Source organism: Juglans microcarpa x Juglans regia, chromosome 6D (assembly GCF_004785595.1).
Source record: "Juglans microcarpa x Juglans regia isolate MS1-56 chromosome 6D, Jm3101_v1.0, whole genome shotgun sequence".
Classification (NCBI taxonomy): Eukaryota; Viridiplantae; Streptophyta; class Magnoliopsida; order Fagales; family Juglandaceae; genus Juglans; species Juglans microcarpa x Juglans regia.
In genome coordinates this window covers 848567-864989 of record NC_054604.1, presented here as the reverse complement: position 1 = coordinate 864989, position 16423 = coordinate 848567, and the positions used below count along the sequence as shown (strand labels likewise).

General features: G+C 35.3%; 2 protein-coding genes across 5 annotated transcripts; both read right to left on the bottom strand.

Annotated features, from left to right (window-relative positions):
• Positions 1-694: 694 nt before the first annotated feature.
• LOC121235039 lies at positions 695-4922 on the bottom strand. 3 transcript variants are annotated; one of them, XM_041131245.1, is made up of 2 exons: positions 4780-4922; positions 695-3880 (listed from the first exon to the last, which is right to left on the bottom strand). In XM_041131245.1, the coding sequence occupies exon 2, from the start codon at positions 3707-3709 to the stop codon at positions 1190-1192; it is 2520 nt and encodes an 839-aa protein (XP_040987179.1). In that variant the 5' UTR covers positions 3710-3880; positions 4780-4922; the 3' UTR covers positions 695-1189. The 3 variants fall into 3 exon arrangements, with proteins under 3 accessions (XP_040987179.1, XP_040987178.1, XP_040987180.1); XM_041131244.1 differs by having other exon boundaries at positions 4720-4919; XM_041131246.1 differs by having other exon boundaries at positions 695-3787; positions 4720-4919.
• Positions 4923-6505: 1583 nt separating this feature from the next.
• Positions 6506-10540, bottom strand: LOC121235038 (protein NUCLEAR FUSION DEFECTIVE 4-like). Of its 2 annotated transcripts, none has more exons than XM_041131242.1 (3): positions 9919-10539; positions 7487-8418; positions 6506-7381 (listed from the first exon to the last, which is right to left on the bottom strand). In XM_041131242.1, exons 1-3 carry the CDS (start codon positions 10252-10254, stop codon positions 6883-6885), a joined length of 1767 nt encoding a protein of 588 aa, XP_040987176.1. In that variant the 5' UTR covers positions 10255-10539; the 3' UTR covers positions 6506-6882. The 2 variants fall into 2 exon arrangements, with proteins under 2 accessions (XP_040987176.1, XP_040987177.1); XM_041131243.1 differs by having other exon boundaries at positions 7040-7338; positions 9919-10540.
• Positions 10541-16423: the final 5883 nt, after the last annotated feature.

Here is a 16423-nt window from a genome sequence, read left to right as displayed (position 1 = left end):
TTTTATAATATGTATAATACATTAATATATATAATATAAAAATAAAAAAATATAGATATATTTCAATTCGATTTAGTCTATATCGAATTTCAAAACATAAAAATGAAACCTGTTTTTTGGTTTTTCCTTGCACCCCACTCATATCTACTCGCAAGTCTTTCTTCCACTTGTGCTCTCCGATATTTATTGCCCAAAAAGAAACCGTCGTTTCTGTTGCGATTGTTTTCGAATCTACTATTTTTCTTCACCATTTCTTTTATCTCAACTACATAAGATTTTCTTGAAATGTTTTCTTTTTTTTTTGACAAATAAAAAAAAATCAAATTATTGACAAAAAAAATGGAAAGGAAGAAAGCCACAAATGATGCGAAAATCCCATGTTTCATGAAGCCATTGTTAAAAAATGCTGCTTATAGTTATTGGGACAGGAATGTGAAGGAACATCTCACACTAGAAGTAATTTGGGATTGCAATGCCTATGGAATTCCAACTTTCATTCCTATGGCCTATGCTGTAGATTGTAAAATGATAACTACTACTTTCATTCCTAAAAAGAAATGTATGCTTGTGTGTCAACGCGGATATTTAATTATGGAAATAATTGTTAAAATTAAAAATAAAATAAGAGTAATAAAGCACCAGATATCTAAAGCTTGAGAGAGAGAGAGAGAGAGAGAGAGAGAGAGATTGGAAGGAATAAAGAGGTGTATCCATAAAAATATGAGTTCATGGTACACAAATTTGACTAGCTTTAAAGAATTATGCATTTTGGAGGGTAATAAAATGAAAATATATAAAAATCCGCTTTTGCAGCCTATCGGAGATATTGAATTATCACCTTCAGAAATCATGCATATCATGTAAACCGGCCTTCCCTTCACTTTATGGTAAAGCTGAATTAATCTTGAGGGCCTCCTAAAACTTCAAACAAAACTGTGGTTCCTCCAAAGTATCCAACAAAGAAAAATCGAAGCCTGCTGAATTGGTATCAGTATAATGAGTCACCATTAGTCTTCAGATTAATTGCCGAAAAGATGACAAAATGAAAAGCAAACTTCAAACCGAAATCAATTTGGGTTGAAATGAAAAGCCTAAACTTGTAAGTTTTCAAAACTAGTTTCTGCCATTTTCTTGCCCACTAGAGTAAAAACAGAATCCCTGCATCGTCCACTGCCAAAACTTTTGGTATTCACTTGGCACTTTCCACCATTTTATCTTCTCTCAACCGTCTCCGATTATATACTAGTATCTTTTCTTCCTTCGTCCCATTTCCCTTCATTGTCACTTCTGCCACAACTTTTCTTTTGATATCTTCTACCAGACCATTTTCCTCGGTTGGTTTGCCAATATTCACCAGCTCTTCTTCCTTGGGTTTTCCCATGCACCTTAATATATCTTCTTTCGTAGCTTTGTCAGCAATTCCAGTCATCTCTTCGCCCAGAGCATTCATTGCTACATGAAGAAGTTCCAAAGGCGTAGCTGCTGGATCAAGCTCCCAGCAACCTTTAGGGGCATTAGGACCCTCTTGACCTGTAAGCAAGTAAGAAGGGACTTGGTGTGAGAACCGAAACATTTCTTCTTTTGGGATTGTTCTCCTGATTTTACTCGGGTCCAAATTACGGTGGAAAACTGCTCTGAATCCAGCAACTTTAACAAGCGGAACAACAGTCACACCTCCCTCGCTGTAATCTTCAAGCACTTCCACCATGTCATATTTGTGTATCACTTCGTCTGGGGTAAACTCATTCCAATCAGGTGACCAGTTCCTATAAAGGGCCCAAACATCTCCCTTCATAGGATATATTTGAATGGTACCTCTTGTGCCCTTTTTCCACTTAACCTTGTGCGAGAAAGAATTAAGAGAGCGATTGATCTCATGCTTGCCAACATAGAAATCCCCACTAGTCTTGTAAAAGCCAGAGCTAATCCAGTTAAGAGGGGCCAGCTCATCGTTGGTTTTGGAATTAAGCCAACTAATCCGCATTTTTAGTGGTCTCCTAGATATCACACTATGAATCATAGCATAATAACGAGGCATCCCATCATCATTATCATAAGCAGCCCAAACCTGGTTATCACCAAATGACTTTTCTGTACGGTCCATGTCAAAATCATGAAAATCTGGATCTGGTACACTCATTGACATTGGATCTGCACCTTTTGTATCAGAATCAATACCAGAATTGGCAGGGGAAGGCTTTTTAACGTTAGCTGTGTTTTTGTTTTGCACAAAAGCTCTATGTTTCTCAGCTTTTACCCCATTGACAGCAAGTACCTTCTCGCCTGAATTCTTCTCTCCAATCTCCTTCTCTGAAGTCTTTAACTTGTATGAAGTCTTTGATGCAGAGTCCATGCTCCACTCATTAAGCTTCTTGTGAATCTCTTTCTTAGCCTTCTCCATCAAAATATTTCGCATTTCTACTGGTGAAATCTCCCTTGTCACATTCAGTCTATGTTTTCTAGCAGCATTCATCCTTCCTGTTTCAAAGCTACTCTTCTGAGTTCTAGATGCACTCTCCATGCGAAATCCTCCATCCATTAACATTTGATCTGCCATTTCTCTACCCTTATTACCCATCCTAGGCCTATCCACACACCTTTTTTTCTTAGGCCTGTCTCCTTTCTGAACAGAACTGAAATTAGCATTGGAAGATTCAAAACTAGTCCCAGCTTTCATGGTAGCATGAACTTTCCCCTGATAAGCCACCTCACTCATGGCAGCGGCAGCTGCATCTTCATGCAGTCCATTCGATTGCTTGAATACTGGCTGAAAAACACCAGAGGTGTGAGCAGCAGAGGAAGTTGATGCTGGCGCATTTGCAACATCGCCTGATTTAGAGAATGCACCTGACTGGAAAGTTTTCTTTGACCAGACAGAAGTGGAGAATCCTGCTAGTCCTGCATTTGTCGTACAAGTAGAAGTATGTATCTTTCCTGGAGCATATTGGTTATTGACTGTTGTCTGTGGACCAGAATTATGTCGCTGCATGTAAGAAATCCATGAAGCAGAAGAACCATCAAAATTGAAAGGTGCAGGCGGTGGCTTCTCAAAAGCCTTAAACGGCTTATGGCAGTTAGAGCAAACAAGGTTGTAGTTGAGATAAGTTCTAAGATACTCAAACTGCATCATGCAAGAATCGCACACGGTCCAAAATGTGGGCTTCCATGGCTCAGGAGTCTGAGTCGGCCTGGGATGAGTAGCAGATCTCTGATACTTTGAAGTGAAATTGTTACCATTAAAGAGATTATTAGAATAATTCTGACCATCTACCACAGAAGTTTTCCCATCTACGATTTTTCCATATGTACCCGTTAGGTTTCGCTTCTGGTCATAGACAATTCTCTTGGCTTTGTCAGACAACAAACTCCAGGCCTCAGACAGTATTTTAAAGGCCCCATCTGCACCAACTGATTTGTTTTTATCAGGGTGAAGAATAAGAGCCAGTTTCCTAAAATGTTTCCGGATTGTGTCATCATCAGCCAAGGGTTCAACGCCGAGGACCCTGTAGCAATCAACTTCTCCATTTATTCTTTCCTCAGCAGAAATGTACACGTCAAGAGTTACCAGAAACTGAGGAAGACCATCAAGCCTAGGATATAAGTTTTGAGCCTTTAAAGCATATTTTTTTGCGCCATAAATGTCCATCTCCATAAGCTTCTTCTCCGCAATTTCTTTAGCCCTGATGGCCTCTTCCTTATTACATTCCATTCTGAGAGTTTTTCGCTCACTGTTTCTAACTGCTTATTAATTTCTTCTTTAGTTATTTCTTCATAAGGAAAGCCAGCACTACATGAACAAAGATCTCAACCGTTAAATTCCATATCTAGATCCCCGTTTTTTCACGTGCATGGTTAGGGAGCTACCTTCAATTGTCCAAGCCTAAAAAACCACGAGGAGTAACCCAAAATAAGGAAACTAAAGCAAAGAAGGAAAAAAATGATGCGAAGTTTACGCCGATCCATAAGGACACGATTAAGTATAATACAACTATTAAACACTCATGAATGCTTCTTCTGATACATCAATTCCAATACCATAAAACGTCTTAATCTAAAATCCGTTAATTTATCAAGCGCAATACCCGCGAAAGGCTTTAAATTCAAAAAATCCGAGTAACGAACTTTCAAAATAAGCAAAACGCCTTTTTAAAATACAAACAAGAGAAAAATATAATAGTAGTGCCATCTCCATTGCTCACTCATATTGAATACAGAAATCACAACACAAACCAGCACTGATCTATTTTTCTTTTTTCTTCTCCGTGAGATCAAACAAAGCTAATGATGGAAACGAAAAAAAAAATCTTTCAATAGGTAGCAGTTGAAAATATCTCCTAAGAATGCATTATTTCAACCACTTTTCCTTAATTTCACAGAAACCTTTGTAAGAGAAATCTCAGCTATTACAAACTTCAAGTGAATAAATCATTCCAACCTAAAGCCAGGATTATGAAACCACAGAGAGAACAAATACACACTTCTCAGTTTGACTCACATTTTGGCGAAACCAAACAAAACCAAACAACCCAATAGCTTCTAACAACAGAAAAATTTCACAATCAAAGCGCACAATGTTAGTAGCTTTAAATTAAACCATTTAAAGTTTCTATCAGCAGTAACACAATCTAACAAAGAAACAATGGAAACAATAATATTCCATAGACAGCATAATGATGTATAATAGATACGTAAATGGATTTTTAAGACAACGAAAATTACCCTTTCGCTTTCAGAAATTTAGAGTAAGTTTGAACCACAGAGACGCCAATGATGAATTACCTTCGAAGTTTTTAATCTGCCGTCTTTTATATGCCACCCGGATCAAAATACAGAACAATTCAGGTATTTTGTTTTTGTGAACATCTTCCAAAACGCAGGAAATGAAGGCAAAATAGTATTTTACAAATGATAAAGGAAACGTGGGTTTTCTTTGTATTTAAGTGATTTTGTTAACCACACAGCCTTCTTTTTTGTGGGGTTTGGAATTTGGTAAAAAAACCCTAACCATGATTAATTTTTAACTCTGGTTAATGGATTTACAGCTTTGCCAATTTCCTAAATATGGTAGAATTTGCATGAGTGGAGAATTTCAAGGGACCTGTATTTTAAAGCTTTAATTTTGTAAGAACTGATAATGCATGTATGCTTTTGGATTGTTAAAAAGAAATCATTTTTAATTATCTATTCCAATAATTAGAAAATATCTCAAAATTTTTTTTTTTTTTTTGATTGATTGGATGGAAAATATGTCAATTACACATGATTGAAGCTTAATATTCACTTGCAACACTCACCCAAAAACATGGCACACCTCTTATGCATGCAAGTCATAATACTGAACCACATCGGAATAGTCTCTTTTATTTATTTATTTATTTTAAATTTTTTTGCTTATGACTGAATAATTTTCATTTTCCTTCCATACAAGTGGTCCGGTTATCATTGATTGTCGTGTCTAAAATCTTTCATCAACAACATATAATTCCTTTTCTTTTCATTCTCAATATGGTTTAGACTTAATATGGTCCATTCATCTCTGGAAATATAAAACCTCTACTGTAATTACCTTATTATCTAAGAAAATTTGTTATTGTTTGGGTAAATTCCTAATAAGAGTTGTATTTCCAAACTTTAGGATTAGACTACATGAATGCAATCCTCTAAATATGTCTATATTTGACCATAATGGACAAGAATACAAGCCTAATTGCAATTTGCTTCTCCTCTTGCAAAATCCATTTTTTTTAAAGAAAATCTTAGAGAAAGGATGTATTTGCATTATTTCCTAGTAAAAAGGATCACGAGAATTCTTAAGTGGGACCAGGACTACAAGACTTACCTTCCCTAACCGAGATCCGGTTAAGTGTTCCAAGTTCAAACTGTATTCACTCCCCCGAGTAGAAGTGCAGGGAAGTATGCACAGTTAAATACCAGAAAATCACACAAAAGATACTCTGCGTGTAAGATTGATACTAGCAAGGTGCCTTTCGTATGTTGAGAAAGAATGATATGGGCCTGACCCTTTTGACTTTCTCCAATGAAATCATCAATAAGCGAGTAAAACTCTTATTTGCAAAAAATAACAAGCTTAGCTGTCTAGACGGTCCAGCTTAGCATGCAGAAATGGACAGTAACATTGTGTAGACCCACTGGATCTTACTGTTTCGTGTTGTTTGCCGGCCGCATCACGAGTCGAAGACTGGAATGCGCAATGTTATCCATTCCTGTGAAGGAACTAGAGCATCTTCCTGACTGATGACTTGGTAAGGCACTTTTGTGTGTTAATCGGCTAAACAAGATGGCCCATGAATGAAGATGATGGAAACAGCAAACTTGCAGCACAATATGCCCGACTGCCTGAGTCACAAATTAGATTGTTCTCCTTTTATTTGTTCTGCACATATATTCAAGGGAATTTGGTTTTCTGTACAGCAAGTTGTCAGCCTCATATTTTCCAGATCGGAAATAATGATTCACTTTAGAGTAAGAGAGAAGAAAATATAGGTGAATCAACAAAATTGTACTTTATTTTCAAAAATAGGGAAAAACAGATGGAAAGAGAGGGATCATCCAACAGATAATGAAAGAAAAAATTGTATTTTACAAGTACAAGAATTATTTATGATAATTATATGCCCAAAACAAGCACGTACTTCAACCAACATTCCAAGCAGAAAACCTATGCAGGTCTTGGTTCCCATAATTAACAGACGATAGTTAGCAGTAGAACTTGCTTGATTGCTCGTCCCCAGCTTATGTGTAACCATGCACTGCTAATATTTTCTGCTCTACACTTTCCACTTAAAAGATTTTCAGCCATATGGTAAGAATGCAGAATTCTTGGCACCCTTCTCGCACTAATGGGTTTCCTCTTCTTGCGACTCAAGTGCGAGAGTTTCCATAGAGTTGGGCATAAACACTCTTTGTACGATAAACAACAATCATGCTCAAGGCTGTTGCAACAATGCAAAGTCCAGACAAGATCCCAAACGTGATGGAATAGCATATGGAACCCTCACAAGTAAGTACGTCGTCATCCTGAAGAGGTACTGCAAGCATGGCTGTGGATATTTGCTGAGAGACGGCAGCTTGCTGCTCTGCGTAGTAGTCGTATATACCACTAGCAATGACACCTGAGAATATTAGAGAACCTGCTGTACTGGCAAGTGTAAGAAAGTTATACAACGCACCGAAACTCTTCAGTCCAAATAGCTCAGAAGCTGAGGCTGGCACAATTGCCCAGTGGGCACCATACCCAAGCCCTATCAACACGGTGACAACATAAATTTGCCCAGGCCATCCCATGGAATAGTAGAAAAGTCCAATTGCCATGACAACCTGAGCCACAGCCATTGTCACTGGTCTAGGATATGCAAACTTTCTGGTAAAATAACCAGTGAAAATGAGGATTAGGAAAATTGTGTGCTGGTAATGGCTGAAACAAAATATCAAAGTTGTGATTTTAATTTAAATAATTATATTGTACCTTACAACAAGCTCAGAGAAGTAGCCACCACCAACACGGCCAAGAAAGTTCCAAATGCTGATCATGGATACGTATATACCTGAATTGGTATATCCCAGTGATTGACAAATCTGACCCAAGTTATCAATAACTGTCAAACCAGTTCCAGAAGCCAGTACAAGGGAGAAGAAGATAAGCAAAAAATCTGCTTTTTTTAATGCCTGCAATAAGGTGAAATCCTCTCCTCTACGTGGGCCTTTTCTCCGCTTGATTCTAACGGCTCCTTCTGCAGCTGCTTGAAACAGTTTAACTTGCAAATGAGCAATTCGTTTTTGCCTTTCTGATGCTGGAAGCAAGTCCACTTCTGGAGACTTCTCGTCCTCAACCTCACTAAGAATAACCTCATTTCCATCCTGCTCAGAGTTACCTGATTCTTGTTTCTGTGGCTCAGAGAGAAGGCTCTCTTCTGCTGGAGGTCTCGACTTTGAGAAGAAAACCATTAGAACAGGAATTATAACAGGAAGCAGTATCAAAATGATTAAGAGAACTGCCAGTAATACGATAACAGTTTGCTTCAAGTCGATCAGATCTTCAAGCAGCAACACTCCCAGCAAATAACCAGCCAGAATGAGGCAAAGACTATAGGTAAATAAGAAGCTTCTACCATCAGATGGTCTAACTTGTTTGTGACCTCCCACAGGTCTAATAATGAACATCAGGGCCAAAACAACTATTGATGGCCCGACTGCAATCATGAAAATGAGTGACGATTGATCAGGGAAATTGATCATAAGATAAATCTGAGTCAAAATTGCACCACTCAGTCCAGCAAATCCCTTCAATATCCCCACAATGGGACCCCGGCTTTTGGGGAAGTTTTGCACACAAGAAACTAGAGCAGCTGTGTTGAAGTAGGTTTCACCGTTTGTTCCCACAAATATAGCAATGCACAACTGCAAACTAAAACCTGGTTAACACTTATGCTTGAACTAGTTTAAAAAATCTACGAAGTTACTAATTAACATGAACTAATCAACTTTTTAAGCACTTTATGCTAAATAGTTTGTCAATCTGTGATGGAAAACTAAAAAGCATAGCTATAATCAATGTGCATGGCTCTTTATACACTTCCTGGACTCTGAAATGCATCTGTCTCTGCTGTGCTTCATGCTATTGGTTTATGAGCATCTCTGATACATATCCATGTTGCAACTGCACAACATGCCTGGGTGTCACAAAAAAAATGGAGGAAGTGCCAAAGTCCAAAATGTGATAAACAAACTTCAACAACATGGTCTGAGGTCTCGAATATATCTCAAGAGAAATGGCTATGGCAGCAAGAAGTATAACTCCCAATAAAAAGAAAAATTTATCTTTATTTATTAAGAATGTTGTACGAAAAGGCCCCATATTTATATTTATTTTTTTCAAAATGTTAAATGAAAAGGACATGTACAAAACCGTGGTCAAAGACTCAAATGTATTTCAGGCTAAAATAAACAATCCCCAACACCAGGCATAAACTATCGGGGCTTCAAGCAAATAGGCACTTAAAAGAACTAGAAGAACCCTCTCCTCTTTCAACATGTCTATCATCTTTCCGGACGTCTACAGTTGCAAATTAAGAAAATTGGCTAATCTAACCTACAGGCAACAACAAAAAGGTTTCTTTATAAACGCAAACCCTTGTACCAAATACAGGAACTCTTGTATTGCTGATGAAGAAATTATACTCTAGAACTTCAAGCTCGTGTGTTCTACTTCTGGAATAAAGAGAAATAAGCTAATCTAACCTAGAGGCAACAACTGATGATTTCTTTATAAATGTAAACCCTTCTACCATATACAGGACCTCTTGTGTTGCTTATCAAGACAGTATACGCTAGAATTTCAAGCTCGTGTGCAGTCATTTTCTGCAAGCAAAGCCAATGGCAGGCTTTTTATGCCGATTTCACTATCTATTAAAATGTCGCTAAAGCAAGTTATATTGACAACGATTATCAGTCAAAACCAAATCTGGAAGGACCCATCAAGCATGCTGATCAATTAGAAGGATTGTACTAAGAGACTAATAACAGTTCTGCAACTGAATGAGAAAGATCAGGCTCCCAAAGTTTTACGCTTTTGTGTCCCATTTCATTATATTTCTGCCACTCTGCTCAGTTGGGAAACTTCAAGCGTCTCAAAATTTTGATGAAACAGGACTAAAATAAAATTTGGTTGCAGAACACTCGGATTTTGGGTATACATCTTCCAACTAATACAAAAAATATCCAAGTTTGGAAGATGATCACCATGACCATCTCTACCAACGAGAGAGAGAGAGAGAGAGAGAGAGAGAGAGAGAGAGAGAGAGAGAGAGAGAGATCAAATATTTCTTAAGGCTCAACAAGGAAAAAAGGCCTAATCAGACAAAAAGGGAAATGAACAACTAGGAAGTTGATTAAACTCACCACCCACAATGGCAGAGAAGGCACTATACCCGCGACGACAAGCCAAACCAAACCATACCCAACAAAGTTCTGCACCACCCCAATGAGCAAAATCACCCAGATGGGCAAGACCTCGGACAAGCTTCCAGCCACAAACCCAATACTATCACCCAAATCCTTGGCCACACCCAGTATGGCCACCTGCCTCTGGTTGTAACCCATGGCGCTCTTTATCACTGGCGATATGCTGCCAAACAAGTACCCAATCCCTGCACAGGATTGAACCCACATTGCACACACAAACACCAGCCATCTGTTGTTGATGAAAGCCTTGAATTTGCCACGAAATTGATGCATCCTCTCTCAGACAGTCAATATTCAAAGAGGTTCAGCTTTACAATATACCAGCTGGATGGGATTGGAGAAGTTTCGAAGATAAAGGTGTGATTTTTTAGGAGAATAAAAGCTGTTTGCCTCCTTTAAATGGGATGAGAGGAAGACGAATGATCAGCAAGAGTGGATCATCGGGCGTGCTGTAAAATAACAGTCTTGACGAACGGTCACTCGGACTACCTGAACTGGGTAGCCATGTACGACTGTTCCAGCTTCTCAATTCAACAATATGCTTCAGATCATTTAAGGGAAAACTTTAGTCTAATAACTAAACAAAATAGTTAAAACATTAGATAAATAACTCTAAAAATACTTTGTAATTAGTTAGTTCAGTAGATGGAGCCCACTCAAATCTCATCTAGAAAAGGAAAATATCCCAATAGATCATTTACATTGCATTCAGATTTGTCTAATGTTGAGCTTAACAAAACCAAACTTGGGGGGGCCCTGACAAAACTCATCATACAAACGGATGAACGTGACTGCTAATGTCGATGGCCGAGGAGAATGAGATCCAAGAACAGTGGGGAGTAGGAGTGACGTAACAAAAGGAAATTATTGCTATTGAAATGGACCACTATTAGACTCTTTGGCCAAGTTTCAAAAAAGACAAAAATAAAAAAAAAATAAAAAAAAATAAAATTTTGAAAATGGAATAATAATTGAGATTATTTGTTATGGAAAAAAAATAATTTAAATCCTATCATTTGATTTGGTATCATTGTAGAACTTACTTCAACTTGTGTTGGGTGTATGTATTCAAACAAAATTGTAAATATTTTTTTATTACTATTAAAAAATGAAACTCATTAGATAAAAAGTTGTCTGAGGACATCAATTATTATGAATAAATAAGGGGTGAATTTTGCATTTGGGTTAAAGCACGTGAAATTTTATTTTAGAAAGATGGTGGTAAAGCGATCTCGAGAAAGATGCATTTTGGAGCGGGAGATAGAGGTTGCCAATCCTAGCTACTAGTAGCATTATGACTGGTACGTATGATAACAAAAATAAATTAAAATAAAATAATTACAAGATGTTAAACTCACCATGCATGCTTTTACTGATCATCTTAAATAATAAGCCATGAAATGGTTGAATACCTTGTAGGTTAACCTCTTTCATATAGTTTGGTGAATTGAAAGTTATGAACATGAGACTTGTACCTATTAATTTCTACCTACCTCCTACCCTTTTTTACCCAAAATTTCTATTATCTAGAATGATAGCTCCATTGTTTAAATTAGTTTAAGCTTTTTTTTTCTAATAAGGAAATGATGAGAGATCAAGCTGTCTCTAAATTTTTAAGAATCTCTTATTCATATAATAATAATATTGGCTATGTTGTTTTGGTAAATAATCATATTAGGGTGACGGTATACTTCACATGAAAAATTCTTTGTCGAGATTAAATTGGACGTAGGTCCTGAATACCCGGTGCAAATAAAAAAAAAAAAAAATTCCGGATGAAGTCAAGTTATTACTTCCAAACTTAATGAATCCTTCAATCCAAAGCATGATGAAAAAAAGTCACTCAAATCAGGTTTAGGTTGCTTGGACCCAATTATATATATGCATAAAACACGTGGGAGACTCGATTCTTGCTCCGGAATTTGTTTAATCGAAGATATAATCGACGGGTATCATGTCATGTTCATTTGTTTAAACACTTAAAAGATATTCAATTAAATATAAGTTATTGTCCATTCTTTTCGAGTTGAAAACGTGCTGTTTAATAAGAAAACTTTCTTTTCTGATTTACTTATATATATTTATATATTCCAATAACTTTCAACATTAATTTACTTAAATAGAGGATATTAAAATATTTGAGAGATTAGGGGATTGGACGGCCACCTTGCACCCGCATCACATGCGCTACAGTAGTGTTTATATGATATTGCGGTGGCCAACAACTATGTTTTTTTTTTTTTTTTTTTTTTTTTCAAATTTTTTTGGCAGCCGACAAATCTACTGTCAAGGCTGGAGGTGTGAAAGGAGTCGGACCTCTAGACAATCCCGCATATAATCGAAGTAAAATCGATCATGAACATTACATGACAAAAAAGAAAAGGAAAAAGAAAAAAGACAAGTGCATGAACTGCTGTCCCTCTAAACCAACAGGTTCTCTTTTGTTTTGCTTTGTTTTGTTTTTTATAAAACAAAACAAAATGTGCATCTTTTCGAAAATGTGCATTGTAATGTTCAATCCATTACAATGTGCTTGATTTCCCAATAATCTTTTCTAGTTTAATTTCTCTTCGCCAGAAAAAAAAAAATAGAGAAGAAATTAGAGATATCTTGTGTAAGGGTGTTAAATCGTATTAACGAATCGTGTTCATGTCGTGTCAATACATGTATATTATACTATATAAGTCAACTTTAACCCGACCCGTTAAACTTATCGTGTCAAAATCTCAAATCTTAACACGACTCATTAATATAACGGGTCGTGTCGTGTCAACCCGTTTTGATCCGTTTATGTAAATAGATTGAAACATATCCAAAATTAACCTATTTTATCTAGTTAAGTTTAGTATAATTTTATATAAATATTAAAATCACAATATCTATAAAAAATATAAAACTAACTAGAAGTCCAAAATTACAATCCAAACAATAAAAATATCTAAATTAAAATCCCAACAATTTTATTTTTTAGGTATAAGGGTATAATTGTAACTTTAACTTTTTTAACGGGTCATAACGGGTTATAACAGGTTGACCCGTTATCAACCAGTTAAGCTATCGTGTCTTAACGGGTCAACCCGTTTTGACCCGAACCCGTTAAGGGTAAACCCTAACCTGCTTTTATCGTGTCGTGTTTGTGTTAAGTTAACGGGTTGTGTCACATATTGCCGTCCCTAATCTTGTGTATGGACATTGTAATTTTGGAAAGAGAAAAAGATTTCGTAAAATTAAATTTATAAATTGACATAAATTTATATGATATATTATATCTATTTTAAAATAAAAATAAATTTATAATCTAATATATTACATCAAGCTAAATTAATTTATAAATTTATTTTTATGAAATCTTTTTATAACTAAAATATTTTTCTTCTCAAAAATAATATATGGGATAGATGAGATATGAATTTATCATATAAGAATAAGAATATGATATCGGAGTCGATATCAATTAGAATTGCTGGATTCAATCATTACAACTAAAATAAAATGGAAAATGTTATTTTAACACCTAATTTTGACACTTCTTATATATATATTTTTTTACTTAATAGTTAAGAAAGTAACTATTAGTATATTAATATTTTTTTATATTTTTTAAAAATGTTTAAAAATGATAAAAAAAATGTGAATAAAAAACTTAAAAAAAATAAAAAGATAAATTTATACTAGGCGGCACGCCCAACAATCAATGTTAGGCTGCAACCTAGCACTACTTAAATAAAATAACCTAACAAGGATGATAAGGATTTAAACGGTAAGATTGTAATACCTTGTTTCAATGATAAATGAGAGAGAAATTTCTTAACTTCTATAAAATTTTAAGATTTGGATTATGACATTGATTAGTTCTTTTAGAATAGAGTAATGATACATATAGTTGTAGAGTGCACAAGTACCAGACAATCACTTTAAAAAAGAGTGAAGTCTATTATTAAAAAATTAATTTTTGTTATGTAGATAATTCTTTTTATTAATTAATTCTAAAAATGGTTTACTTTGTATTACCAATTATAATAAATTATTCAATTAATTATAAAAGAAAAAAGGCGAATGTCACGTACGTAGGAAATTCATAAGAGGTAGCATCTCAACTTTAAAATTCTTAATCCAACATTACTTTTAAAATTATTTTAAACTTATTTATAATCATATAGTACATGAATGAATGACGTCACTCAATCAGAATTAATAAAACTTTAGCTTGGGAAATAATATAGGTTTTAAATTGTTACAAATATATTTGTAGATCATGTGAATAATTTTAGAATAACGCTAAGTTGCCTGCATCCGGTGCCCTCCAAGTGTTACCGATAAATGCATTTGTTTTTTTAGCATTTGTATGTTTGTGTGTGTTTTTTTAAAATATTAAAAAAATACACACAAATGCTTAAAAATATAAAACAAATACACTTATATGTACACTTGGGGACACAGTTTTCGTAGAGATGTCAAATCGTGTTAATAGGTCTTGTTCGTATTGTATCAAGACATGTACATTATACTTAATGAGTCAATCCGAACACGGCCATTTAAGGATTTTGTGTCAAAATCTTAAACCCTAACATGACCTATTAAGATAACGGGTTGATATGATATGATCCGTTTTGACCCGTTATTGAATACGAAATAGATTGACACGATACGATACGATGCGACGTGACGTGACCCGACTCATTTCAACTCGTTTATGTTAATGGGTTGAATAAACCTATTTCAACCCGTTTGATCTGATTGATTTTATATAAATATTAAAATATAAACAATATCTATAAAAAATAAAAAACTAACTATAAGTCCAAAATTACAATCTCAACAATACCAAATATGATAAACACACAATTACACAAATATAATAAACAGGTATTGTAAAATATTAATGTTATAAGGGTTACTGGTTGAAGGGGGCGGCGTGAGACTTGGTCACTTGAGTAGTTGAGATTTGAGAAAACTGAGGAACTCGAGGGCAGTAGTGTTACTGGGTTAGGGTTTTTTGAATTTTTTCAATTTTAGGTCTAAGGGTATAAATGTAAATTCAATTTTTTAAACGAGTCAAAACGGGTTGATCCGTTAGTGACCCGTTAAGCAATCGTATCTTAACGGGTACATGTTGATATTTTGGCCTTGAAAACAGTGCACGCCAAATAAGAGTTTTTCAAATTGGGGTCATATGCGCTATTCTGATAACTGTAGCTAAAGTTATGGTCAAAATACCGATATGTACTCAAAACTGCCCCAAATCACGCAAATATCATTGTTTCCTACCGTGCTTGTGCTTACGTATCATCTCTAGAGCCATCAATGTGCAATTTGACAGTTTAATATTAATGTCTGCCTTGGACTCTCCTGCATCAACAGTATTGCTGCAGCCACCATCTTGGATGTAAACCAAAACGTTATATAATACAATAGGGAAATAATAATTAGACCGATAAATCCTATCGTGAGTTTGTATCGATTGATTTGTTTTTTTTAAATGTTCAAAGAATTTAAAAATGTTTAAAAAAAATAAAAAATAAAAATAAAAATAATGCACTGTCGGTAGAAATCCCTCGATGCAATACAATATGCTCAATAAATTATGACAGAAAGGCAATGAAAACATAGCCCCAGCACATGCCATTCCATGTTTTTGTAAGTCTTCGACAAAACTGAATGATTTTCATGATGCAAAAGATTTTTGTTCACTTTGGCATGCATGCAAAGTGATTGGCGTGACAGCTGAAGGCATTTCCAAATCAATACATCATGAATTATAAGCAATTGGAATTTAAAAATACTTAATTCCGTACCTGTTTATGTAGTAGAAAAGTCGTACACTCTTAAGAGAGTTTAAGACGCAAGAAATAGATGCAAGCTGTTTGTCCATGCAAAGTCATAAACTTAGGTATTAAATGTCCAACCACCTGCATGCGGGTCCATGCAAGCTTGTCCTCACATAAGAAACACATGATGCATACAATGCATGCCCCTTGATCTTTAGCTAGCTAGGCACATCTTCTTTTCTTTGATAATCCTTTTGACATATGTTAGATTTATAATGTTCTTCCCTAATATGTACATTATATATATATATATATATATATATATATATAATGTCCTTTTGAAGATTGATGCATATGAAGAAGCCAACGACTTGAATGATCCATTTAGGTTATACTGCTAGCTTTGTCTCGAGATAAAAAGATTGCCAAGATTACAAACCCAACTAATATTAACCAACCCCACGAAAGTTATCAATCTCTTTCAATTTGACACATAATATTAATTTCTTTCCTTCCATCCAGCTTTCAAGTTGCTCCACACGCCAAGCCATTGACTCATTCATAAATTCCAGTAACCCTACTTCTTTCAAGTACGTCAAATGCTATATAATTAAACATCAATTACTATTCACCACCTCGCACTCCCACACTAATCATAATTGTTTTGGTAAGCA